Source organism: Chiloscyllium plagiosum, chromosome 25 (assembly GCF_004010195.1).
Source record: "Chiloscyllium plagiosum isolate BGI_BamShark_2017 chromosome 25, ASM401019v2, whole genome shotgun sequence".
NCBI classification, from domain to species: domain Eukaryota; kingdom Metazoa; phylum Chordata; class Chondrichthyes; order Orectolobiformes; family Hemiscylliidae; genus Chiloscyllium; species Chiloscyllium plagiosum.
The window spans coordinates 27,188,776-27,216,215 of record NC_057734.1 but is presented as its reverse complement, the minus strand read 5'-3'; the positions used below and the strand labels follow the sequence as shown (position 1 = coordinate 27,216,215).

Here is a 27,440-nt window from a genome sequence, read left to right as displayed (position 1 = left end):
TGAGACAGAGAGAGGGAGCAAGGCAGGCAGAGCGAGGAAAAAGGAAACTTCAGAAAATGCTGAGCCCCAGAGGAGAGGCATTGAATCAATTAACCAAATAATATATTATCCAAACAAAATAGTGCCCACCCATCTCGTTCGGAAATCGAGGTTCCTCTACATTATATTTTGCATTCTGCTGTCCCCTTGGATTATATGCTATAACCTTGGTAGTCATGGTGAACTCATGCAGTCAGTCTGTTAGCAAACTGCTGAGGTTCACAGTGAGGTCATGGAAAGTTGTTTGCAACAATGAGAAAAGGGGTGGGGAAAGGACCAGGTGTGGGAGGAAAAAGAATGCATTGACATGAAAAGAATATGTTCCTCATCACAAAAAGTGTGTCATTGTGCAATATTGTGGCTAATGAACTTGTAAAACCAGATTTTCCACACAGCTCCCTACTCATCTTTCAAGTAAATGTCACACATCTATGCAAAGGGACCATGCAAACTTGTAGGCATCTACCCTGAAGTGAGAATGTTACACCGCTGACACTCCTATTTGAGTCCAACCAGTGTGAAGAGTAACTGATGAATCAATGTCAGCTGAGAACAGGCAATCACATTTGGAAATGGCTCACATTCCGAAATATATTAAGACGTCTAACCAGCTCCATACACCACTGCTTTTAAAGAATGGATCTGAACAAATATGTCTGTAGCTTTTCCACATCACAATTAGTGTGCATATATATAAAACCTTGGTGGTAAAAGTGCATCTGAAAACAATGCTATACTATACACAAAGAGAACCAAGTACGTTCCTGAGGACAAGAAGATACTTACATCAAGGGATTTGCAGATGAAAGCCAGCACCAGTTTTCTTGTCTACGTTATTTTCCCCCCAATTGTACCACTGATGAGCAGCCATTTCTCTCCCCCATTCTGTGCCCTTCCCACAATCCAATCCAACATGGACACAGCGTTTATATTAATGCAGGCATGTGAACTTGTACACCCTCCATTGCTTAATTGTTGTTCATAGAGTCGTACAGCACGGAGACAAGCCCTTTTGGCCCAAACTGGTCCATGCTGACCAAAATGTCCGTCCACACTAACCCCATTTCCCTTCTCTTATCCCACATCCTTCTAAATCTTTCCTATCCATGTATTTGTCCAAATGCCTTTTAAATGTTGTTAATGTACCCGCCTCAACCACTTCCACTGGCAGCTCATTCCATTTTACACCCTCTGTGTAAAAAAAAAGTTGCCCTTCAGGTTCCCTTTTACTCTGCTTGTGCTGTAGACTCACTACACATTGTAAGTTTTTTATTCATTCACAGGATGAGGGAGTCATTGGCTAAGCCAGCATTTATTGTCCGTCCCTAACTGCCTAAAGGGCAGTTTAGAGTCAACCACATTGCTGTGGGTCTGGAGTCACATGTAGGCCAGACCAGGTAAGGATGGCAGTTTCCTTCCCTAAAAGGACATTAGTGAACCAGATGGGTTTTCCGAACAATCAACATCATTAAAAACTTTTAATTCCAGATGTTAACTGAATTCAAATTCCACCATCTGCTGTGGTGGGATTCAAACCTAGGTCCCCAGAACATTTCTTGGGTCTCTGGATTAACAGCAATAGGACCACTAAGGCCATTGCCTCCCCTTATTCAGAATGTTAAAAGCTTTGATGTGCAGTAGAAACAAGCTCCTTCCAAGATTGTGACTACTTGGATTCTAAAAGTCTTTCACCTGTTAGCTAGTTCCTGGTGTGTAAATTAGTCAGCACACACTGCCAGCCTTGGGGTGGAACTGTGGCTGCAGTTTCTGGGTCTACAACTTGATCTGCCAGCAGGATTAGGGAGTTAGGTACAACGCTGAAAGCACATGATAAAGTAGGACAGGCAAAAGACCTGCCCGTCCATGAAGCTCATCCCAGTCGAGTTTAATGTGACTTCTGTCCATCAGCATTGTCCTTTCTCCTGTCACCAAAGATACCCAATCAACTACAAAAGGCAAAACAAAAACCAAGAGAAATAAAATCCTTGCCCATTAAAATTCTTTTCCAACTTCTGATCACAGTCGCACATGATGAATGATGACTGGGATGACAGCACCTGACAACCTACCTGCTTTCCACATGTCAATACACCAGGTACTTTTGGGAACTTAGCCAGCTCCTTTCTATATACTTATTTTACTGCAGATGACATCAACTAGTACTTTCTTGCATATAACCTAATTCATTCTACTCATACACACAGTTTCGCTCTCTTTCTGGTACTCCATAGCCTGTCCAGCTCAAATAGGTTCTTATCATGAAGCATGGGCACTATGGACCTCCCCATGACCACCAGTATTGCAAAACCCATTGAAACTGCTACAAGTATAAAGTGCCTTAACAGAGCTTGAATTTATTGAAGCACTTAGAGTCACTTTTTCTATAATGCATTCTATTTCCTATGCCAGCACTGGAACACTCTTTATTAGCCTGTTATAAAAGCTGTCAAATTAATAACATGTTTGCTGTGAATTTAATGTGCAAATTGAGGATGTCGAAAAGCTTTTCCTCAAAGTGTTGTGCTGTGTAATTTTATTAGGCCTATCTGCAACACAACTCTAATTACTGATATACAAAAACAAAACAATTACAGTTAATGAGGAGTCTGCATCAACCTTTAAATGCAGCCACAGTATTCTGACACACCTTACAGAGCTCTAGAAACAATAATGTGAGGAGGATAGATCAAATATTTGAGGATTTTGAGGAGCTTATTATAGAGTCAACCAGTCCATACTGACCATGTTCCCAAACTACACCAATCCCACCTGCCTACATTTGGTCCATATACTTCTAAACCTTTCCTATTCATGAACTTAGTGAATGTCTTTTAAATGCTCTAACTATACCTGCATCCACCACTTTCTGATAGTCCGTTCCCCACACAACCACTCTTTGTGTAAAAGTTACCCCCCACCCCACCCCCGCCCCGTGTCCTTTTTAAATCTTTCTCCTCTCACCTTAAAAATATGCCCCATAGTTTTGAACTCCCCCACCCTAGGGAAAAGACCCTTGTCATTTGCCTAGGTCAACATTTATAAAGCAAAACCAATTGTTCATCACTGCAACATTTAGAAATTTTTTACTTAAAATCAGCATTTATCTGTCAAATACCTTACATTCTCCAGGTCACAGACTTGAAGAAGGGGAGGTAAGATATGAGGGCCAGAAATTCATCGCAAGGTCAAACAAAATGCAGCCATTTTGTTCAGCCCAAGATCTCAATTTTCAAAAAGCCCCTGATAAGGTGCCAAAAGTAGATTAAGAGGAGAGTTCAGAGAATGTGGAGTCAAAGGACAAATAGCAGAATGGAGACAGAAAGCAGACAGTGGGAGTAAACAGACAATTTGAAGCAGTTTTAGGCCATTCTACCCCTCAAACCTGCTCCACCATTCAACATGATTATAATAAACTACAGAGGAGGAACACTGAATTTCTTCCTGCACCAAAAACTACTTGAGTAATCAAGCTATAGAAGCATAATGTTTAAGGGGATTAAAAATAGTTTCCACAAAATTATTGCATGTAAAGAACATTTAATTGAGATCTCTATTCTACTCTGATAAAGGTGACTTAGATCAAATCAATATTTCTTGTAATTTATTTTACTTATAACTTCCACCAATGTCAGGTAATACTGTAGAAATCCCAGATACTTACAGGAATGGAGCTTGAACATTAGTGTTACAGTGTAGTGGTAAAGGTGGCTGCAATCCTGGATCACCTGAATGAGAGGTGCTAGGCGACACTGACCAGAGGGTGTCTGTGATACTGCATAGGAGGTATCCAGTGATCTGAATACTGGGAACAAAACAGTAGTGTTAAAAAGAGGTCCTTTAACTTCCCTTGATTATGTTTCTTTTCAGTGTGTGGCAGCAGGGACAGAGCAGTTTATATTGTGACAGGTATTGCCATTTTAAACAGACCTTCTGTCCAAAGTGAAAAGAGGCAGAGAAGAAAATTAATTGCATGAACACATTCTATAGGGCCCAAGAGACATTGCATAGTTCACAGTCTCATGCAGTTTAAGCCAATCCCATACCAAAAGGCTCATTTTTCTGTGACCTTTGCTGGTCAGGTTTAAATACAAATTGCAGTTGTTTGTACTTTTTTTGTAAAAACAGGAGTGTCAGACATTCTCACCTTCTGATCACTTAGTCTGAACTTTAAACATTTTCTCTCTACCAGCACTCTTCACCCACCAATCCCATACCTCCGGCCCCCAGACTATAAGCATAAATGCTGTCCCCTCCTCACTTCACTTCAGCTCTGATGGAGAGTCATCAAGACTCGAAACGTTAGCTTGCTCTCTCTCCATGGATGCTGTCTGACCCGTTGCGATCTCCAGCATTTGTTGCTTTTAGTACAGATTCCAACATTTGCAGTAATTAGTTCCTACTAGGAGTGTCAGACATCCTGACACTCTGGGAGTTGACGCGAACGTGGTTGTATCAGAGTCAAGGAGTAAAGGTGACTTGGTGATGGGATACAGGCCTCTGTGGAGTTATTTCACTCCACAGGGCCATTATCTGGATGCACCATATGTCATGCTGCTCAACACTGCAGCACTATGGAGGCTCTGGGTTTAGTGCCACATCTTTGCTGAATAATAACAGAAATGTTGTGTAGCTGCTTTAAAGTAGCAAAACATCCCAAGGCACTCCAGGCACACAATCACACATTAACAGCAAGCTGCATAAGGAGATTTTAAGGCAAATGATTAAACACTTGGTCAAAGATGTAGGTATTAAGGAAGCATTAAAGTATCAGAGAGGTTAATGAAGGGAGTTTCACAGATTAAGCCCTTGGCCTCAACCAAGATATTGTTGATGACTTCAGAACACTGACCTCATCAACTACAAGGAAAAGAACAGCTAGAGTTCCAGCTACTAGTCTCACCCCTACAATAGTTTGTGTGTGTGCAGACACCTGGTGAGTGGCTTGACTATGACTTACACCACCATGGTCAAATGGCTACCCACAGTTTCGGCACACATCTAAAATGACCACGCGGGGAAGGAACTCAGGTGAAACCAATACCTATACAGCTAGGATGAAGGCAAAAGATGGAGAGAAATAAAAGCAGAGATCAACCACAAACCTTTCCCTCCCGGCATAAAGTCCATGTTGCATGTTCCTAATGTCACCACAAGAAACTGACTATCACTATGGTGGTTTTGGGTCCATTATGGCCCTATTTATGTTTGGATACTTTTGGCTTCTTAAATTAATTTCAGAGTTGGATAAAAGCTCCTTACCACCTTGAAATCATCTTCATTGACCCTGATCTAGATACATCTTCAATGTTTATTCAGAAATTTGTACAAAGGCCCTTCCCGTACATGACTATATTTACTATTCTGCTGCTCTGGGAACATTACCTTTTTATTGTTATAAGAACGGCCTTGTACCCATTTGTTTTATCTCACTATGTGCTTTCCCCTTCGAGGATCTATGATCATGGCCATGCGGGTCCCTCTGCCTGCACACTGCTTTAGTATGACATTGTGTCTATATTGCCTTTTCCTGTCTTTTTATCAAAATGTTTCACTTTCTGTCATATTTTTCTGTACTAAAGTTCATCCACGTCAGGTCTGCCCACTCCACCAACCTATGGATATCTACTGATGCAAAGATGTCATGTTAAAGCTGTACAGGACTTTGGTAAAGCCATATTTGGAGTGCTACACACAATTCTGGTCACTCTACTAATAGAATGGATATTATTAAACTGGAAAGGATGCAAAAAAGATGTACAGTACAAAAGATGTTACCAAGACTAAAAGGTTTTTGAGTTATAAGGAGAGCCTAGACAGGCTGGGGTTTTTTTCGCTGTAGATTAGGAGGCTAAAGGGGCATTCCTGTAGGGTTTTTAATTTAAGAGGGACATGGATAGGGTGAATAGTCGAGGTATTTTTACCAAGGTAGGGTAGTCCAAAACTAGAGGGGATAAATTTAAGATGAGAGGAGAAAGATTTAAGAGGGACCTGATGGGCAACTTTTTTAACACAGAGGGTAATACATTTATGGAACAAGCTGCCAGAGGAAGTGGTGAAGTGGATACAATTAGAACATTTGAAAGATATTTAGACAGGTATATGGATAGGAAAGGTTTAGAGGGATACAGGCCAAATGGAGGCAAGTGAGACTAGTTCAGTTCAGGAAGCCTGGTCAGCATGGATGAACTGGGCCGAAGGACCTGCTACCATGCTTTTTAACTCTATAACTCTATGACTAATAATCACCTCTGCCTGCCCACTCCACCAGCCTGTTGAATGAAAAATGCCTCCACTAAACATCCCTCCCATCTCCGAAAAGAGTATCATAATATCAGATATTATTGCAACATTGAATTAAAAAGTAAATTCAAGTAAATTCACACAATGCTTATTTTTACTTCTGTCTCTGCCTATTTATGCAGACACAAACACACACTCAACTATGTACATTCATACCTTTCAGTTTTTATTTCAAAGTAAAATTTGGAATATATCCCTGTAGCCCTTCTAGTTATAGAAGTTATAGGGACTAGACCTATCCAAATAAGTCAAAAACAAACAAACCCGCAATCTCAAAAACATTGGCAAGGGTTTCTTGAATTTGAATAGCTATCATCCATTATGAAAAGCAACAGCCAGTCATACACATGACCTAACAAATCTTACTGAAAATGTCTCTCTGTATACAGCTCTGCTCAATCACTCAACTTTAGAAACTGCTATCAAAATCTATTAAAAATTGGATTGGATTGCCATCTAAACTATTGTTTTTACTTTTGTACAAGGACTGATTTACAAAATTAAAGCACATGGGATAGAATTGGTGCTAGAGCACGGAGACAAAATTGGCTAAGAGGCAGAAAGCAAACAGCGATGTCAAACAGTTGTTTTCCAATCTGGGGCAGGATCTTACCAAATGTACCTCATCACGCAGCTCCCTCACCCTTTTGCCATCTGTCACAAGCAATTTTGGCCCAATCTTACCATGCGCCATTCCTGAAACAACTCACCACTCAGAGGATATCCCAGAATAGAACAGCGTATATTGTGTCCATGCAATCTTTAAACGTTCATTGTCCATGCAGTGTCAGCCTTCTAGAGGAAAGGCCAGCACTGGGAGAAGTTTAAAGTGCTTCTCCACTCTACTAGCATAAGTGCCACCGTCTTCCCTCTGACCCTCATACTATCTGCAATTGTACCCAACTCCCAACAAGGCCAATGTCCCAGTACTCTCATGATTACCTGCAAAATCTTCCCATACTCACTCTCATACATGCAACCACCAACCCCACTTCCCTACATACCCTCCATGTCTCCTAATCACTCATTCAGGGCACCTCCCCACCCGCACCAAAAGTAACAATTGTGCCACACTTGCACCTCCCTTGCTACCCGTCTCTCTCTCTCTCTCTCATTCAGAAAAATGGCCAAAAAAAGGTCAGTAAATCTGGGCTTGATGGATGATAGACTGCCTAACACTTCGCTCCTCACCCTAAAGGGTCCTACCTCTGACCATTCCGAGCAGCTGAGCAAAACCCCCATGACTTGATTGATGACTGCGGACAACTAAGGGAAGCCTCCTGGCTTTGTGTCTGAGCTAAGTGATGTGGCAGATGTAATATAGTCCAGGTATCTCTGGCCAAGAGGGAAAAGTGCAAAAGGCATGCCAAGGCAGACACACTATAAGCATCCAGTAAGGGCCAAAGTGAGTGAGCGCTAACACAGCAAACAAGGAGTCTGGAACTGCTACCTGAGCCGATTGATGAGCTGGGAGCATGTCCCTGAGCACACAATGTCCTTGCTGCAACATCATGAGAGTAAAGGTGCAGCATTGAACTGCAGAAGCGTTCTGTAAATGATTTGGAGATCACAGATTCCTAATAGTACAGGTAGCAGCTATTTGGCTCATTGAGTCCGCACCAACCTTCCGAGGAGTATCCACCAACAGCTCGTAACCCCAAATTTATCAAGGTTAATATACTAAACCTGCACACCCCTGCACACTACGGCAATTTAGCTTGGTCAATCTACCTAACCTTCACATCCTTTGGACTATGGGAGGAAACCGGAGCACCCAGAGGAAACCCACGCAGACACGGGGAGAACATGCAAACTCCACATAGATAGTCACCCAAGGCTGGAATTGAATCTGGGTCCCTGGCGTTGTGAGGCAGCAGTGTGTCATAAGCGTTTGTGAGATTACCACATGTCCGATGTTGAACATGGGGTGCCCTGAAATGTCATGCTTATCTTCAAAGATGGAGGTCCTTTGGAACACCTGGCAAGCTGAGGCACCTTGCTCTGACTTCCATGTCGAGCTCTCTCAATGCCTTACTTGTTTGGCACATTTGGAAAGATGGAAAACTGAACATTAATGAGGCAAGTTGAGCTGTTAATAAGACATTTAATAATCCCCTTAAAATTGCCAACTCACTGTTGCTTAGTGAGAAACCCGCACTCGCCATGTCACTCATCCATAGTATATAAACAGGGAGAGATGCTCCCAATGTTTGTGATCAGCCTTGCCAGACTTCTTGTCCGATTCTTCTACAAATCTCACCTCATTGCTCAGATCCCTGTAAGATTCTGCCTATTGTAACTGCTAAGAAGGCTAACAATGAACAGGAGACTGTCAGGAGGAAATAAGCTGACACATGATAGATGAAATTTAATGCAAAGTAGTGTGAGGTGATACATTTTGATAGGAAAAATGGGCAGAGGCAGTAAACGTTATAATAACAGGACAATTTTAAAAGGTGATGCAGGAACAGATAGAGCCTGATGATGTATACTGTACACACATCTTTAAAGATGACAAGACAAATAAGCAGAGTATAAAACCTTCATGAAATACTACCTAAGCCTTAGAGAAGAACATAAGAAATAGAAGGAGCAAGACAATCAACAAGATGCGTTGCCAAAATTCACCAAAGATCCTTAGTCAACATCTTCCAAACCCAGAACCACTTCCATCTAGAAGGACAAGCTGCCTTCTTGAACGGCTACAGTCCATGTGCTGTAGGTCGACCCACGATGCCCTTAGGGTGAAAGTTCCAGGATTTTGACCCAGCAAAGTCAGGATGGTGAGTTGTTTGCAGGGCATCTTGCAGGTGGTGTTGTTCCTGTGTGTCTGCTACCCTTATTCTTCCAGAAGGGAATGGTCGTTGATTTGGAAGGTACTGTCTCAGGATCTTTGGAGAACTGCTGCAGTGCATCATGTAGATGGTTCACACTGCTGCTACTGAGCATCAGTGGTAGGCATTGAATATTGTTTGTCAACGTGGTGCTAATCCAATGGACTGATTTGTCCTGAATAGTGTCAAGTTTCCTGAGTGCTGTTGGAGCAGCACTCATCCAAGCAAGTGAGGACTATACCATCACACTCCTGTCTTGTGCCTTATAGATGGTGGACAGGCTTTGAGCGGTCAGGAGGTGAATTACTCACTGCAGGATTTCTAGTTTCTGACCTGCTCTTAAGCCATGGTACTTAAATGGCTAGTCTAATTCAGTTTCTGGTCAATGATAACCCACAGAATGTTGATCATGGGGAATTCAATGATGGTGACACCATTGAATGTCAAGGGACAATGGTGAGAATTATTCTTGATGGAGGTGGTCATTGCTTGGCATTTGTGTGGCACGAAAGTTACTTGCCAGTTTTCAGCCAAAGCCTGGATATTGTCCAGATTTTGTAGCATTTGAATATGGACTGCTTCAGTATCCAAGGAGTGACAAATGATGCTAAACATTGCACAGACATCAACTCACATCAAAACTTCTGACCTTATGTTGGAGTGAACAGCATTGATGAGGCAGTTGAAAGTAATTGAATCTAGGACACTCCCCTGAGGAACTCCTACAAAGATGTCCCGGAACTGAGATGACTGACTTCCAAAACTCACAACCATCTTTCTTTGTGCCAGGTATGACTCCAACCAGTGGAGAGATTCCTCCCACCCCCCCAACCCTTTTTCCTATTGACTCCACTTTTGCTGGGCTCCTTACTGCCACACTCAGTCAAATGTGACTTTAAGGAATGAACCTTCACTATTCAAATAGTTAAGTTGCTAGGCCAGGGAGAGATGTCATTTGGCATTGTCTTAACTATTAGGCTCCGCTGAAGCCTCAGCTAAATATATGGATGGTAAACGTATATATATTTATACGAATATACGAATGATTAATTCCGATCTCTGTATGTAAAGAAATGCAAGGTGTGCCTATGAATGGCACCACCAATTGTACAGATCATCAAAATATTTTTAATGAATAAAGTATATTTTTGAAATAAAAAATACTATTATGATCTTCCTAACAGAGTAAGTACCTTTTTAATTCCCAAACTGAACATTCCATGACAATTTGCAACTCCATAACGTTATTTAAAAATAACAGAGAAACTAAAGCCATTTGCGGGTAAATCAATAATCAGTTCTCAAAGCCTGAACTTGCTTGCCAGTTTGTATATTAACAACAGCATGCATCATCGATAATTCAAAAAAATAACTGTCGGCATTTTATTCTGGTCAGTACCACTTCATGTTATTGGCCAGTCTGTAAGGAACAACTCCAAAATGATTCAGAAACCAGATTAGATCCATGACTAATACCTCTTTAGTGTTGTTCAAGTAATGTTAGAACATTACGTGAATAACAATTGTGACATTCATTTGTCTTCCTAATCCTCTCCCATCCCATTCGATTAAGTTGCCAAATTTTAAGATGCCTGTGACTACAGTTACTCTGCAACAAGAGTCAGCAAATAAAAAATGGCTGGTGTTGCACTTTTATGATGTTTATTATAGATTTCTTGCCATTTGCTGCACCCTTTGTTGCAGCTGATCATATCAAATAAACTGGCTCTTTGGAAAGACATGCGTGGACTTTTGCTTCCTGGTCAGATGAACAGAGTTGGGACATTTTCTGGCTCCATAAATCCAGTCCAGGCAAAAGTGGCCCAAGCGGTTGGATTCTTATTTCAAGATGTTGAAGAACCCTGGACATTGGGCAGGGCAATGCTGGAACAAGTATGATGGTTGCCAGCTGTGGAGCTGTACTGAACCAAAAGCAACTTTGCAGCATCAATATTTACAATCCTTCCCATTGCCCATGCCCCATTCATGCCGACCTATGCCATTTCATGTACACCTACCATCTCCATAACCCCCTTTATTACTCCACGGCAACTCAGGCCAAACCATCACCCTGTGCCTTTATCACGTCAAGTGCAACACCACTTTTTAAAAACTCATTGATTAAAAAAAATCAACATTGAAATTCCCTCAACTAATCTCTTATGAAAAAAAAATTTTATTTGAGTTCTTTTGTTTTATACCATTCATAATTATCAAATCAGTGTCACCTCAGTAATAACATTACCTTGTAAAGTCAGTCATGCAGCACAAGTCACACTGATAGACCCCGGCTTATGTCAATGGAATGAAGTAAAAAGCACTGATTATTTTTAAACTCACACCTTTCATTAAAATTTTGAATCTTATTATCAATTTTAACAATTCTTTGACTACTTGATAGATCTTTAACACCTCAATGGTCTTTGCTTCACACACACTGATATCTCGTAATCCCAAAGGGCACCTGAACACTCTCAAAAGCATCCTGGGACCATGTCCAAATGGACAATTTACCTTTCCAGTAGGGCAGCCTGGCTATTCAAACAAATCCACAAAGTTCAGATGTGCTGATTTAATGAGGCAGCTATCTCCAGAAACCAAGGATATGCAATTTAGAATGTTCTGGACAAAATGGCAAGGCTGGATTCTGGGGAGTGGGACATCGGGATTCAGACCTGCTAAGGCATTTTCAAACCCAAGACTCTCAGACAGAGGCTGCTTCCCTGCCTTTGAGGGTACAATGAAAAACTTGCCATTTATACTGAGCAGTAACTGGGTCTGACTGCTTAACAAGGGAACACAGGCAAGAGATCAATGCTGGTTCAAACCAGCAAAGGATAGCTACAGTATTTAGATTAAGCCACAACATGTGTAAGATCAAGAATCATTTATGCGAAACGAACTTGTCCAGAGCCTTTTATCACACAGCTAAACTGGGTGTATTTTTTTTTACCAAATGAATTTGGAGTTCCATGACATTTATACCTTTGCAAAGCCAGAAGTATTTTCTTGCTTGGAATGTACCCTTTCATGGGCAGCATTTACTGATTAGATTATGATTCTGTTATTTCTTCAGAATTATGTGAAATATATCTCCACTACTGTCACTTCAGCAGAACTCCAGTTGGAATAGTTTTGTTCTTAGTCAGTGAGTATTGCGCTTCAAACTTGTTCAACTGAAGGAAATGCTCAGAAATCTATCAAATACTGATTACTATCTACAATAATCATGGCATTGGCTGCCAAGACTATATCAATTGATTTGCTTAAGGATCACATTTGTTGATGGAAGTTACATGGGGCATGTAGCATTGTACAAGGTAAAGTTATTGTAAGAGTTAAAGTTGGAGACTGTATTGCCGTATAGTTAGTAGACCACTTGTTCATAGAGGGGACACTCCTGTACAACATGTATCATTGGATGTGTCTCTTCATACATGCACAAAGGCTGAGCAGTAAAGTTTGGCTGTACAGGAGAATTGGCTTATCCTGAAACTGCAAAGACTATTCTCAGTATGACAGTTCAAAGCCACTTGACAAAACCCCTGTCTGTGACTACCTGTGTTTTTGAATCCTCAATCCTGGAGACCCTGCTGAGGAAGGTTGCTCCATTTAGGGACATGAAGATGGATGGCAAAGGGAGACAGTGGTTGCATTGACCAGGTCATCATGCAGCAGACAAGTGAGATGTAGCAAGGATAGGTTGAACCAGTTTGTGGGTTTGCATCAGTCAGTGAATGTGTGGGCATGTAACATTTGGCAGGAAGTCAGGAAAATGGTGTTGAATGGAGAGTTGCAGTTGTGATGCACACAATCTCATTCAATTGACTGTCAACAAGGCGTTTGTGTATTGAATAGACAGGTGTACAGTACTGTGCTGCCAAGAATGATAAGGGAAGTCCTGAGGTCTGGAATATTGCAGCCGCCTCAATAGATCCTCCAAATTTTGGTGCGTAGATTGTTTCTGCTTTTGACCTTTACCGTTTTGCTGCAATGAATCAGATTATGATCTTTTCTCAGTATTTGCCAATTGGAAAATGTATTGTGACAGTGAAATATGATGAATGAGTAAAATTGAAAGGTGTCAGGCAGGGCTCAATGCAGAAGTTGGAAGTGATCGCTCAAATATTCGAGATTTCTTTCTTACAGTTCAGCATTTTGTGAAAAAAACAACCAAGTTCACAAAGTCATACAATCACTCTCAAACCTCTCCTCAGGACCAGATGAAAGATTGCAGCATAGAAATGCTCACAACTCACTAACATCTGCTCAGGTAAGAGGAAAAAGATATTACTTTCTGCTGCTGTTCCTTCAAAACCAAAAATCACCTCTTTAGTCAGACTCTGACCTCTGGACCTAAAGAAGAGTGGAACTTACATTGAGTGTTTCTCACGTCATTTTATTGTGTGCAGAAGTAAAAAGTAGCTTGTGTGTGTAAGAATGCGCATTCTCATGCCAGGGAAATCAGCCTGGTTTCTCACTTTTTCTTGAAAGCGTCCACCTGTGATCACAGAATTGGTTCTCATCTCTGAAGGCCTTCTTGATTGAATGACTCTTTCAAGCTTTAATATGTCAAGTAGGTTAGGTTGGATGGGACACCCAAAGGCAGCAGCTGCCTGCGTGAACACGGGCTGGCAGAAGTCTACCTCTATCCATGTAGTCAGGTTTTGCATAACTAACTGCATTCAATTCAACAGAATTCATAGAACGTAGAACAATACAGTGCAGAACAGGCCCTTCGGCCCTCGATGTTGCACCGACCTGTGAACTATTCTCAGCTCGTCCCCCTACATTATCCCAAAATCATCCATGTGCTTATCTAAGGATTGTTTCAATCTCCCTAATGTGGTTGAGTTGACTACATTAGCAGGTAGGGCATTCCACGCCCTTACCACTCTCTGCGTAAAGAACCTGCCTCTGACATCTGTCTTAAATCTATCACCCCTCAATTTGTAGTTATGCCCGCTCATACAAGCTGACATCATCATCCTAGGAAAAAGACTTTCACTGTCTACCCTATCTAATCCTCTGGTCATCTTGTATGTCTCTATCAAATCCCCTCTTAGCCTTCTTCTTTCCAATGAGAACAGACCAAAGTCTCACAGCCTTTCCTCATAAGACCTTCCCTCCAGACCAGGCAACATCCTGGTAAATCTCCTCTGCACCTTTTTCAATGCTTCCACATCCTTCGAAATATGGGGACCAGAACTGTACACAATAAATTCAAGAAGAGACATTAAAAGTACAAAAAAACTTTCAAAACTTTCATGGAATTGGAGAACGAACACAGCACAATGTCTGAATGAACAGTGTACAAATTTCAAATTGATACAAACTGATAGTCCAAATAACTTTATGTTCTAGACCATTTCACACTTAGCTGCGACATACACCAATCAGCTTAGATTTTAGTAACGAGTCACTCCGAATTTTGAAATGTCAAGTTCAATAAATATTTAGAAATCGGAGGTAGAGTGCTCCAATTTCTTGAAAATAACTTTTTTTACTTTCCTACAAAATTGTCATTTTAAACTGCAAGTCTTCAAAATACCCACCGGGATAACAGAATAAAATTAGAGTGCCACTAATAGACTTCCCCAGCATCTCCACCCACAGCGTCCAGATAATGAGGACATGTATAGAAGACGGGTGTCTGTGGGGTTAGAATATTGCACATACAGTAAGTAGGTCTTTTAAATGTTCAGAGACTCTTTATTTGAAAAACACTGAAAGATAAGCTCGAAAAGATGGAGCACTCATTGATTAACGTACGTTATCACTTTTTACTGAAGTCAGTAACTCGTACAAGGGCAACCTGCAGCACCTTATTTCAGGTTCTCATCTCTCTTACATTTCTCTGCAAAGACTTTGTGCTTCGAGAGACAATCAGATCAATCTTGAGACTGCACCACAGTAACAACAATTTCCATTCATATAACATCTTTAAAATGGAGAGACATTTCAAGATGGTTCATAATAGCATAATTAAACAAATATGGGCATTAGGAAAGTCAGTCAAAATCCTAGTCGATGAGATGAGCTTTTAGGACAGTCTTAAGAAGGAGGTGGCTAGTCAAAGGATTTGAGGAAGGGAACGCCAACGCAGAGATCATTCCAGAGTGGAATTGATTCACAAAGATATAAATATTATTTTGAATCTTATTTAGGCTTTCTTGCTCCCTACCCCAGCAGAGGGATGATAGTAAAAACCAGTAATGCTTGGAAATGAACATACTGCTTAAACAAGAGTAACATTTTGAGGTATATGTACTGAACCAATATGCATCATGGGAGGTTTTACTAATTCTCCCTTCTGGGCTTGTATACACAGCACAGGCATCAGGTATTATGGAATGTAACCATTTTAAAAATTAGTCAAATCCCTCTGGGATAAAACTATATTTGTGAATGCCACAAAACAGACAGCATTGCAACGACTGCTTGTTATACATACCAATATTCAGTCCACTTGGAATGGATGGTCAAGTGATGTGTATAACAGATAGGGACCTCTATCTTGTTCTTCTGCCCAGGGTGAATTTTCACCTTTTAACCTCTGATTACCTCCTAAAGGACAACCACCACCAGAAAGAAAAGCTGTAATGTTTCGCTCTGTGTACCTGACTGAAGGTTTAGTCCATTTCACAGTCAGGCACACAAAGTGTTTCAATGTTTACCCATCCCACTGTACATCTGCAAAACAAACCAGATTTATGTTTTCCTTTGTGTGAACGAAGAATGCAGGCTCTCTCAATTTCAGATTCTGAACACAAGTCCGATTTAAACTATCTCATGTAACGGAGACAAATTTTAAAATTAGTGTTGAGTAATGGGAACATGGTAATCTGTGTGCACTGAAATAAAAGTCAGATAGCTTTGATAGCTGGCACAGGGAAACAGAGATGATGCAAAGAATATTGTCCAACATGTACGCATTTAAACCCAAATGAGTTTCACATTGCGAGCCGTGCTGCTTACTTTCTGCTGTTATATAGCGGCATACACTATTTTTCTTTCTCCCAGTGATCTCCTTGCCCTGACTGCATTGTCACTGCTGGAGTGCAGTTCCACATGCACCAGCAACTCCTGGTATCTCTCAAAGCTAGCCACCTTCATGTTTAAGCCTTGTTTTTGATGAATAGGCCTATTCAACTTTGGTCTCCATTCAAATCCCCACATTCGGGCAGTAGGGTGGCTCAGTGGTTAGCACTGCTGCCTCACAGCACCAGGACCAAGGTTCAATTCCAGCCTTGGAGTTTGCTCATTCTCCCTGTATCTGCGTGGGTTATTTCCCAGTGCTCCAGTTTCCTCCAACAGTTCAAAAATGTGCAGGTTAGATGGATTAGCCTTGGGAAATGCAGGGTGACAGGGGATAGGGAACGGGAGTGAGTTGGGGTGGGATGCTCTTCGGAAGGTCAGTGTGGACCCAATGGGCTGAATGGCCTGCTTCTACACTGTAGTGATTCTATTTTTCTCATGTATTTGCCTGCTGGGTGTAACCATACAGTGATCATGATTAGATATTTATCTAGTCACTTTTCCGCAATGCTTTATCTAAAAGCATCTCTGAACAGAGAAACTAGTTCCTTCTAGGTGTCTTGCTGAGATCCACCAACTCATCATATATAGTGATAGGACCTGAAAACTTTCTGTTCTGCATTAACACAGTGGTAAACAATGTGCACTTTTTCTCATCAGCTGATAGGGCAACCAGTCATGTTTAGATCTTGAATGAATATAGAAAGGATCAACAAGTAACCCTTTGGTGGTTTGTTCTGCCCACTCAGAATATGATAAAATTATCCCATCCCAGTCTTATGGGTCGAAAAGGTTACAAATCAAAGCTAATATAAACAGTTAAATGAACTTTTTAAAATTGTCATATTCTAATGTGTATGCTAGAAGTTGGATCAGGAGCACTACAAATAAAGTTGGTTTAACAGAGAGATGGGAACCAGCATTGAGCATTAAAATGGTAAAAGGCTGTGCACAAAGGATGGAGAAAGACAGTTAGCACTAGAGTAAGAAATAGTAAGAAAGGATCAGAGTATGAGGGAATGCAGGAAGTTCTAAACTAAGTTTAGAGTGCATTTTTAAATGTCATCCTTGATGTAAGCTTCACTGGTCAGGCTAACATTAACTATCCATCTTGAGTTGGTAATGGTGGATAACCTTCTTGAAATACTGCAATCTGTGTGGTACAAGTACACCAAGAGGGCTGACAGGGAAGGAGTTCCAGGAATTTGACCCAGCGACAGTAAAAGAACAGCAATAGCATTCCAAGTTAAGGTGGTATGCGAGTTGAAGAGGTATTTGTATGCTGTGGAGTTTCCATATATCTGCTGCCCTTGTTTTTCTAGATGGTAGAGGTCGAGGGTTTGAAAGGTAATGTTGAAGGAGCTTTGGCGAATTGCATGTATGTAAACATACAAAGTATGGTCAATATAGTTGACAATATAGGTGATGGCAAAGTGGGATTATGATCCTGTCACAGTAATGGACATAACAGTTGAAAACAGTCCAGGGCAGGGGAATACGCATTACTGCATACAAGATGTTCATGAACAATAGAGAAGGAAAGAATGAAGGAGGCATGGCGATATTTACTGAGTGTATATTATAGTGCTGAAGATAGAGGATATCCTGGAGAGGGCAAGGAAAGAATCGATTTGGTTAAAGCGAAGAAGTGAGGGGAAGTGATTTTTTCACTACTTGTTGTATTCCCTCGGCTAGTGGGGAAAGTATGAAGTCGCAAATTTCTACAGAAGTTACAGAAAGGAAAAAAAGCTCTTGAGGAGTCATGATGGGGATCCTTAATTAACCAAATATAGACTGGGACAGTAACAGAGTACATGGCAAAGATGAGGAAAGAGTATGTGAAGTGTGTCTGTAAGAATATTCTTAACCAGTACATTTCTGACCCAATAAGAAAGGTGACATTGCTGGATCTGCTCCTTATTGAACAAAAGGCAGGTATACAGTGAGGGTCTCTGGAAGTCAGTACCACAACCACTGTTGCTTATATAGCTCAACAATTTTGTCTTTGCTGTACAGAATGCAAATTATATCAAAATTTTCAAAATACTCAAAACTAATTTGAACTATGAGAGTGACACACTTTAAGAGGAAATAGACTGGTTACAAATAGACTTAAGAGGAAATAGACTGGTGGAGTGGTTACAATCTGGAATGCACTGTCTGATGCCGTGGTGGAGACAGATTCAAACCTGTCTTTCAAAAGGAAGTTAGTCAAGTATCTGAACAGAAAAACAATTTCCAAGTTGCAGGAAAAGTCGGGGATGTGGGAATTCTGGAGTTGTTGTTGGCACGAGCAGCACAGACACAACCAACCAAATGGCCACCTTTGATGCTGTAACCTTTGTATGGATCTCCAATCCAATCCATACATGCAACTGGCTTTTGGATGGACAGTCACAGCTCCAGCTGACTAATGTAGATCAGCACAAGCAGGAACAGTCAAATACAACAAGTAGCACATGCATATGAAACACAAAAGCAGCTAGTTTTACTTCTGGCTGAAAGCTCAGACTACGTGTTCTTCTCTCACAAAATTTATGGAAACCCTGTTATTCAGCCTTCTTAGATATAATTCTCTAAATTAACATTTTAGTCAAGGGGTGGACTAATAACATCCAACTGATTAAAAACTTACCACTTTCAGCAACTTTCAGCTCGCAGTCCATATAATCAAACATTTCCACCGTAAGCTGGAAGCTGCAACAAAATGTTTTTTTCATTTTAATGTTGGGTCTGCAACAAAATAAATGCCAACTTTTCCATATGCATCTCATTATTCTTTATAACCAGGATCTAAACAAATTGCTGATTACCTACAACAGAAAGAAGATGGTGATCTGACCCATTGAATTCCCACAAAATCAGGGGTTCATATCCACCTTCTTACCCACCCAGGGCCCATTCTCAATCAGATTCTCACCCTCCCTCCCACACCCTTATCCATAGCTCGCATATAGCCCACTCCCATTTACCCATAACTACCGTTTCACTCACCCACTCTTCCACACCCACTCACAAAAACCCTACCACACGTCTTCTCTTACATCCATCCAGTGATACCATCCACAGTCACCCAGCACACACAATCATCCCATACCCCACCCACTTATTATCCTAATAAAAATTCCAGTTTTGAAAGGAAAGGAACTGATCCTCTACAAAATAAAAATCAGCATCAGTAATTGAGGCATTCCAACAATTTATCTAGGCAGACACGTAGACAGCAAAGTCTATTGATGTATTTTTTTTCAGCTGAGGGGTAACACAGCCAGTGTATACCAACCTAAAAAGGACAATTTGTACATCATGAGTGAAGAAACTCACTAAATTTGTTAAGCTTTCAGCTCAGAGAAAGCTGGCTCAATGGCCACTAGTATGGAGATCAGACAATAACCTCAACATTCAAGCCCTGCATGAAATTTTCTTCACATTAGGATGATGTATGACCAGTCAATGTTTGGAGTAGGCCAATTTCACTTTGAAAGAATGAGGATGAGTGAATTCTACTGAGGACCACTTTTAAAATCATATTTGAAGAGTTTCATTTTACCCTTTCCAACTTTCTCACCTCGTGTTCTCTCCTGAAATTTGCCAGTTTAGGTAAAGTGTAGCATAATAGTGAGCTTGGTGCCTCATGCTGTATTCATGCCTATTTAACAACATTTAAAGTGGGAAAGGAAAAGGAGAGCACTGCAGCCAAGGCCCTGTCCTAATGTCACCCAGTAGTTGTACATGTGGATATAAAGCAGAGATCAATACATCATCATCAGAGCCTTAACTCCACCCCATCTCAGGCACAGAGGTTCATTTTGGCTTCCCTATTTCAGATATCAGCTTATTCAGCAAACAGCAGGAATCTAACACAAGTAAGACATGTGTTCCAATTTATTAACTACAGTTAATGTCTAGTCAAATCCTTGTTAATGTTGGGCAGTCACTGTAATAAAGGGGCAATAAGATGAAGACAAGCATTCAGCCATTACAGTCAGTTCCAGTATACTGAGCTCACCATACAGGTTACAAAGTACATTCACAAATACTACACAAAAAATTCAAAATGCAAGTCAAAAGTAAGCAGCATGCCTTTAGATCTTTCACATCCTACAAAAATTATGGGTTTCATTACAGACATTGCTTTAATCTGAATTGTTGGATAGTAAATGCCATGGATAGTTTAGTATTTCAACACTTTACAGTCATGGCCATGGAGAATGCAATGTCTCTGTAATCTGTTCTGCTTCAGCACTTAGGCTAGGGAAACCCCATTAACTGAAAATACAAGAAAGCTCACTGTTTTGTTGTTAAAAGCAGCTTCAACGGCAAGATCATAGTCTTGGGTACATAATGCCATCAGGATGAGGAAACCGTGTTTGTTTACAATATTTGCTGCAGTCAACTCAAAGATTGGACCTGCCTCCCATCAGCTGCACTCAATATAAATGTGATGGGACCTCCAACAGCAGGTGGCAGTATTGAGAAAGGGCATCACAGACAGTACCCACAGACCCTTCCTGAAGAAAAGGGGGGTTTGTGTCAGGTAGAGGCCTCACATAGAGACTGATAAGATTCTTTCATCAAGATACATACAACAGACTCACTTCAATACACATACTGCTTTTCATCTCATTTTGATTTCTCTTAATATTTATAAAGACCTGATGTTCACAGATTCATAGAATCCCTACAGTGTGGAAGCAGGCTATTTGGCCCATTGAGTCCACACCGACCCTCCGAAGAGCATCTCACCCAGACACTCTCCCCTCCCACCCATTAAAAAGTATTACAGACACGGTAATTTTCCCCAGCAGAATTCATTGGTAAATTCAACCATGATCTCGGTAGCAGGTCTTAGTTACCACATTTATGCCATAGGTTTCGGCTGCTGTAAACAACTCCCAGTTTTTTTTTTAGATCCAACACCCAAAATTCCCAGCAGGCATCATAAAATTGTGGAAAATTGGGTTATTAGCAAGTTCGTAATTAGTTTTTTTTTTAAATGGCAGTTGGAGGCCTGGCCAGGCTGGCTACAAACAGGTACAGGCTGTGGAGGTGGTCATCTCTGCCAATTGCCTGCTCCTCTTCTGTGGTTATGTACTTGGAGAGGGTGCACATTATGTCCAAGAATGCTCTCGATGCTTTTAGAGAGAGGTAGGTACAGCCGGGGGGCAGAGTGCTTTAATTCCTCCTCCAATGCTTTTTTGATTTAATCCCTACCCTCCCCTTCATTTTTTTCATCTAAACATTGCCCATAAAAGGCTTTGTTCTTGCACAACAGTGCCTTTTTACTGATTCGCTACACATTCACACACAGGCACAGGTGATGTAGGGAAAATATAAGTACTATTGCTATGGTTCCTTTGGGTGTAGGGGAAAAGAAAAACAAAATGGCAGGTGGGCTGCCACTGGTTCCCACCCAATATCTGTATTGTCAAAGGCCAGTCAACTTTTCCACCCATTTGCACCAGACTTTACAAAAGCACGGCAGGGAAATTAATTTAATTTCTAAAATTAAAATTAAAATTAACAACCCCCTCCCCAAGATCGCCCCCCCCCCCCCCCCCCCCCCCCCCCCCCCCCTCCGCTGTATCTCACGTGGTTCAGTGTTATCTGACTACCTTCATTAATACTCTACACGGGATCAGCATTAGTTATCAACACAGACTGATCTTTTGGACTAAAGGTCAACTAAAAGATATATCTACAAAATTAAGAGAATCCTGGAGAAACAGAGTTTCAATCTCTGATTTCTCATAATCCACTTGTTGCTCAGTCAGAAGATCAAAGATTTAGGATTTCAACCATGAAACTGGACATCATATATCCCATTTTAATTTGGGCTTGGCAACAGTTCTCAAGTATTTGGTTTTCCAGTGCTATCAGTCTTCTAAGTGAAACATGTCTTTTCCAGTGATACACACCGATGAATTTCCTTGCACCTGCAGTGTCATTATTCCTTTATTGTGTACAAGCGTTACATTTCGGTCTGATAGTCATGATCTCAACATAGAATAATTATTGAATAGTAAGAAAACACCTGAAGTGTTATAAACTGGATCTCAAAAAAGATTCACATCATAACACTAACCAACATATTTTAGAACATATCAATAGAAGCACAAAGTGCAGGCTCAAGCAGTTGATGTTAATGGGGTAATTTGTCAGTTCATTCAAGCAGAAAATTGCATCCAGTTCTTTTTTAAGCTTACCTCCAAAAAGAGAGCAATGCTCTATAGGGTGTACAAAAAAAATGACAAAGATAATCCAAGACATTAATATCCTTTTGCTCTCATTTTTAACATGAATAAATAGGCTTCATAATTTTATGCTTGCATTAACTTTTTCTATTTGCATTGGAAATTAGCAGGAATTATGGACATTTGTGAAGATAATATACTCCATTAATATTCAAGTATACCTGGAATCCAAACCACCTGTTCTTACACAATACAAGCTGATGAATGCTGTGTTTGACTGAACTAAAGTCGCACTCAACTGCATAGCGCAACTAGGCACAGATTCTCTTTTTGGTAGTCCACTGAAATAATGACATTTATAGAAGTCATGCAAAAAAATGTGCTGTGAGCATAGCACCATCCATACCAACAATGGATACAGCCTACAAAGACAAAGATACTTCTACTCAGCCACGGGTCTATATCATGAGTCCTATCCACTCAATTTTCCAATTTAAAAAGGGTTATTTTGGTGTTCACATATTCAGTGTGGCTTAGCTGGTACTTCTGAATCAGTAGGTACTCAAACCTGGTCATAGGGATTCACCTCACTCTAGTGCGCATTAGAGAAAGTACTATCCTTGAACTGAATCACTGCCAAGGCTCTGATTGTCTCTGATCATAATTCAGGCAGATATTAAGTATCTCATGGTACAGCTTCAAGAGAACTATATAGTCTTCCCAGTGTCTATATCATTCCACCCTTTCCAACAAAAAAAAGATTAACGATTTATTCATTTCATTGTTTGTTCTTACTGTGGACTGGGTAATAATCATTACATTTCAAAATAAATGATTAATGAAGTATATTACAATCTCTGTCAAGAATAATTACTTTTTAAAGAGATGTAAATTTCAGGGACCAACTAGAAAGATCACATGACACAATTTCAAGGTTTTAAAATTTACAGTAACAAACTAAAAGCAATGTTATCTTAGAAGCAGCTTGTATTCTGAACTACAGGGTGGCACGGTCACTCAGTGGTTAACACTGCTGCCTCACAGCACCAGGGACCCATGTTCGATTCCAGCCTCGGCCACTTGTCTGTGTGGAGTTTGCACATTCTCCCTGTGTCTGTGTGGGTTTGCTCCAGGTTCCTCACACAGTCCAAAGACATGCAGGTTAGGTGAATTGGCCATGCTAAATTGCCCATTGTGTTCAGGGATGTGTAGATTAGGTGAATTAGTCATTGGTAAATGTAGAGTAATAGGGTAGGGGAATGGGTCTGGGTGGGTTATTCTTCAAAGGGTCGGTGTGGTCTTGTTGGGCAAATGGCCTGTTTCCACACTGTAGGGATTTTATAGATAGGTTTCTGTTATTTAACTTTGTAAATATCGAAAAATCCCTGTCCTTCGTTATTTTTTAGATATCCCTTAAATGGGCACCTAATTATCCTGGAGCCAGTCCAAAGTAATTCTCCGCTGCTGGCCCGCTTCTGTTATCTCTTCCTGCTAACTCCCACTGTAAGGGTCATACTGGACACTCTTCCTCTTTCATCTTGAGGAAGTGTATCTTCCAGTGTCTTGTAAATCCTCACTTCATTCTGAGTGCAAGATCTAACCCACGTTTTGCCTCATGGAAAATAAAGTCAGCATTTTCTTTGCTTCAGATGCAGGATGGACTACTTCAATTTCCCACTCTCACTCAGGTTCTTGGAGATTGACTTGGGTCTGTGAGGTTCAGCGAGGAAATTCTTCCCTTCGCAAACTCTATTTCCATGACAATATAAATCACATGGGCATTTATCAGATAGACATACAAATAAACTATTCTCTAGACACCTAACTCTGTTCTAGGTGGGACTTAAATACAGTTTAAACATAATAATTTTTAAAACCTGACATTCCTAACACCTTCTGCATGATTTAGAGTCCAACACTCCACTCACAGAGAGCACAGATGTTCATGCTATTGTCCATGGCTTTGAACATTTTGCACTTTCTCTGCAGTCCCCAGATCTGGGCTCCTCTTGTGCCAATACAAACATGCCACCCAGATATGTCATTAGGCAGAGTTTGGAGGTCACGTGACTTTCTTTATTCCATCTTAAACTGAAGAAACAGTTTGAAATTGTAAAAATTTCATGAACTTTATTTTTACAGCCAGTCTTTTGAAAAGCTTAAGGAAGTATTTAGGTAGCTTTGAGGCCAATTGATAAGGTAACAGGATTCATGATGCAACCTCTAATAGAAACGCCCACTTCAATCTGAGAAATAACCCATTCTGGTTTTTGGAATAGAATCTTAGTTTTGAAACAGCCTGCCACTCAACACAGTTAGTACTGTTTCAGCTATTATCTTCAAATGCAATCAAATGGATTTAATCATGGAAATACAAAATGGAACAGCCATGTATACAAAGCAGAGGAGAAGAAAATACAGTTAGGCTCAAGACTAAATGAAAGAGGGTTATATCTGTATCTTTTCCATATTTCCTCACAAACCTAGTTGTGGAGCAGCACTGGGAGTATCTGTTTGTCCTTCTGGTTAACAAGTCCTGTACAGGCAAACTCTCTTACTTTTTGAAAAATAACAAGAGTCATTGCAAGGTCAGAAACTAATCTCAGGATTTCTCAAACCTTAATAAATCATCCAAAGTCCACTCATCCAGGATATTACTGAAACCACTTAATGAGATCTTAATCACGTAATTAAATCTGAGAATTAGCAAAACAGATTAACTGGGTTGGAGTTAAAAATAACAAATCAGTCATGCATCAAATTTGCAAAAGTACTCCCTCAAGAAAATCTGGGTCAGGTATTCATGGCTGATGAGGATTCACATGTTTCTTGGTTACTTCACACAGAAAAATAATGATTCTCTGAAATCAGAACAGACTTGAAAATCCAGGAAGGATTGAGTTATCCTCTGAACAAAAAGTATCAAAAGTAGAAGATCTGAATTCTGTGCTTTGGTCAGACTTACATGTTGTTTACATCTGTGCCTGAAGCTTTATCCAATACTTCATCAGTTACCTCCAGATTCGGGGGGAACTCAGAATGCTGCAAAACACCAAGGCAGAAGGGAAAAACGTGATCAGAAAAATTCCTCATTCGAGTGTTAATCTTCACTGAGTAGTTACCATTCAATAAAATGGAAACATACTCCATTTTCCCTTACTAAATTAAATTTAATGGTAACTCTACCTAAGGAAAATTTCCATCAGCTCTGCCTATTGCATTTCTCAATGTCCTTCACGATTAACATTTCATAACTTAAATCGTCGCCTTAATAGTTACAGCCCGTCATTTTTTTTTATTCATTCATGAGATGAGGCCATCGCTAGTTGGGCCAGCAGTTATTGCGGAGAGGGCAGTTAAGAGTCAACCAAATTGCTGTGGGTCTGGAGTCACATGTAGGCTAGACCAGGTAAGGACGGCAGTTTTCCTTCCCTGAAAGACATTAGTGAACCAGATGGGTTTTTACAACATTCAGCAATGGATTCATAATTTCAGATATTTATTGAATTTACTCAAATTCCACCATCTGCTATGATGGGATTCGAAACAGGTCCTCAGAACAGCAGATGGCAGAATCTAAATTTAAAGAATCCTTGATTTAGTCACTAAATGTTATTAAAGCTACAGCAGTCTGTACACAGCCTCACTATTTATCACATTACTGCACCAATTCATTTGAAAGCATTAATACTGTCCTTTCAGCTAAAACTCAATCATTGAACTTCTGTTTGGTTTCTTTAGAAATATTTAATTGGGGAACCACTAGATACATGATTATATCTGAAAGTGTTTGACTGTTCTACAATCATGCATTTGACCAAAGTTGGAATTATCAGCACCATGAAGTTTCTATGATGCACCATAGCTTAAAGGTGCAGCTCAAGAATTCAAGGTACTAATTTTTCACCTGGGATTGTCACAAGTTGAAATCCCAAAGGCCATTGTACAAATTTCCTCAGATAACATGGGAACTTAAAGTAATCCCCACAACTATTTCAGAGGACACTAGAGATGCTAGTTGTTAATGATATGTTGTCTGTTTTATCCATTAGATAACATACCAACACTACTACTGGACCATCAGGAAACCAGGAGATATATGGAAGGAAATAAAAGACAGTTATTGCACTCCAGCACCAGCTGCTGACAGCTGTTCTTAAAATGCCAAGGAATGCTTAAGTGCTGAGTAATCCTAAACTGTTCCAACATTTGGCACTTGGCTACTACACATCTAATCAGACAGTGCAAATTCACCTCCAACCTAGCTCACTGGATAACTGATCTGCATTTTCAGCTTCACTTTTACAGCATATCGATTTTCTTTCGAGATTGTGTTAAGCTCTTCTAATCATCATTAATCACTTAACAGCATAATCCCATTTGGCAACACAAGAAAATGCAAGACCGTCCGTTGAATTTTATGTAGCTACTGCATGGACAGCTGCTGACGCAATTTCAGCTCTATGTTCAATATAAATGATGCCACGGAGAACTAGAAATGGTCAGTCAGCACACTCCACTTCAAAATAAAGGATAAATATGTGGGGTTGTTAAATTTTGTAGCTTAAACAATGGGCAGGATTCCCATTGATTTTCAGCAGCCACTGAGGGTGTGTGGGTTCAGGTAAGAAGGAAATCAGTCCTTTTCTTTGCAATGTGCTTTCACAGTTGAATGAACTTGGGACACTGTCTGTCTGGAATTGCACATATAACAAAATATCATGTGAAAGAGGTACAGAACACTGACCAATGTCTATGGAATCAAAAGTCAGTAATTTTAGCTGAGGAATGGAAAGAAATTTCCACTCTGAAGGGAACAATCAAGGATTACTCCTTGATTTTGGCGTTAGATTAGAGTGGTGCTGGAAAAGCACGTCAGGTCAGGCAGCATCCGAGGAGCAGGAAAATCGACGTTTCAGGCAAAAGCCCTTCATCAGGAATAGAGGCAGGGTGCCTGCAGTGGAGAAATAAATGAGAGGGGGTGGGGGTGGGGTGAAAGTAGCATAGGGTACAATAGGTGAATGGGGGTGGGGAT

General features: G+C 40.5%; 1 protein-coding gene across 2 annotated transcripts in view; it reads right to left on the bottom strand.

Moving 5' to 3' along the window:
- The window catches only part of LOC122562696 (huntingtin-interacting protein 1-related protein-like), a 139,597-nt gene that overhangs the window by 52,220 nt on the left and 59,937 nt on the right, over positions 1-27,440 (bottom strand). Inside the window, exons 6-9 of one of the 2 annotated variants that reach the window (XM_043715781.1) lie at positions 25,371-25,447; positions 22,418-22,438; positions 18,847-18,908; positions 3,701-3,841 (exon numbers count right to left, since the gene is read on the bottom strand). In XM_043715781.1, coding sequence (XP_043571716.1) covers positions 3,701-3,841; positions 18,847-18,908; positions 22,418-22,438; positions 25,371-25,447 — 301 coding nt within the window. The remainder of the gene's footprint in view (positions 1-3,700; positions 3,842-18,846; positions 18,909-22,417; positions 22,439-25,370; positions 25,448-27,440) is intronic. The other variant, XM_043715782.1, reaches the window with a different exon arrangement.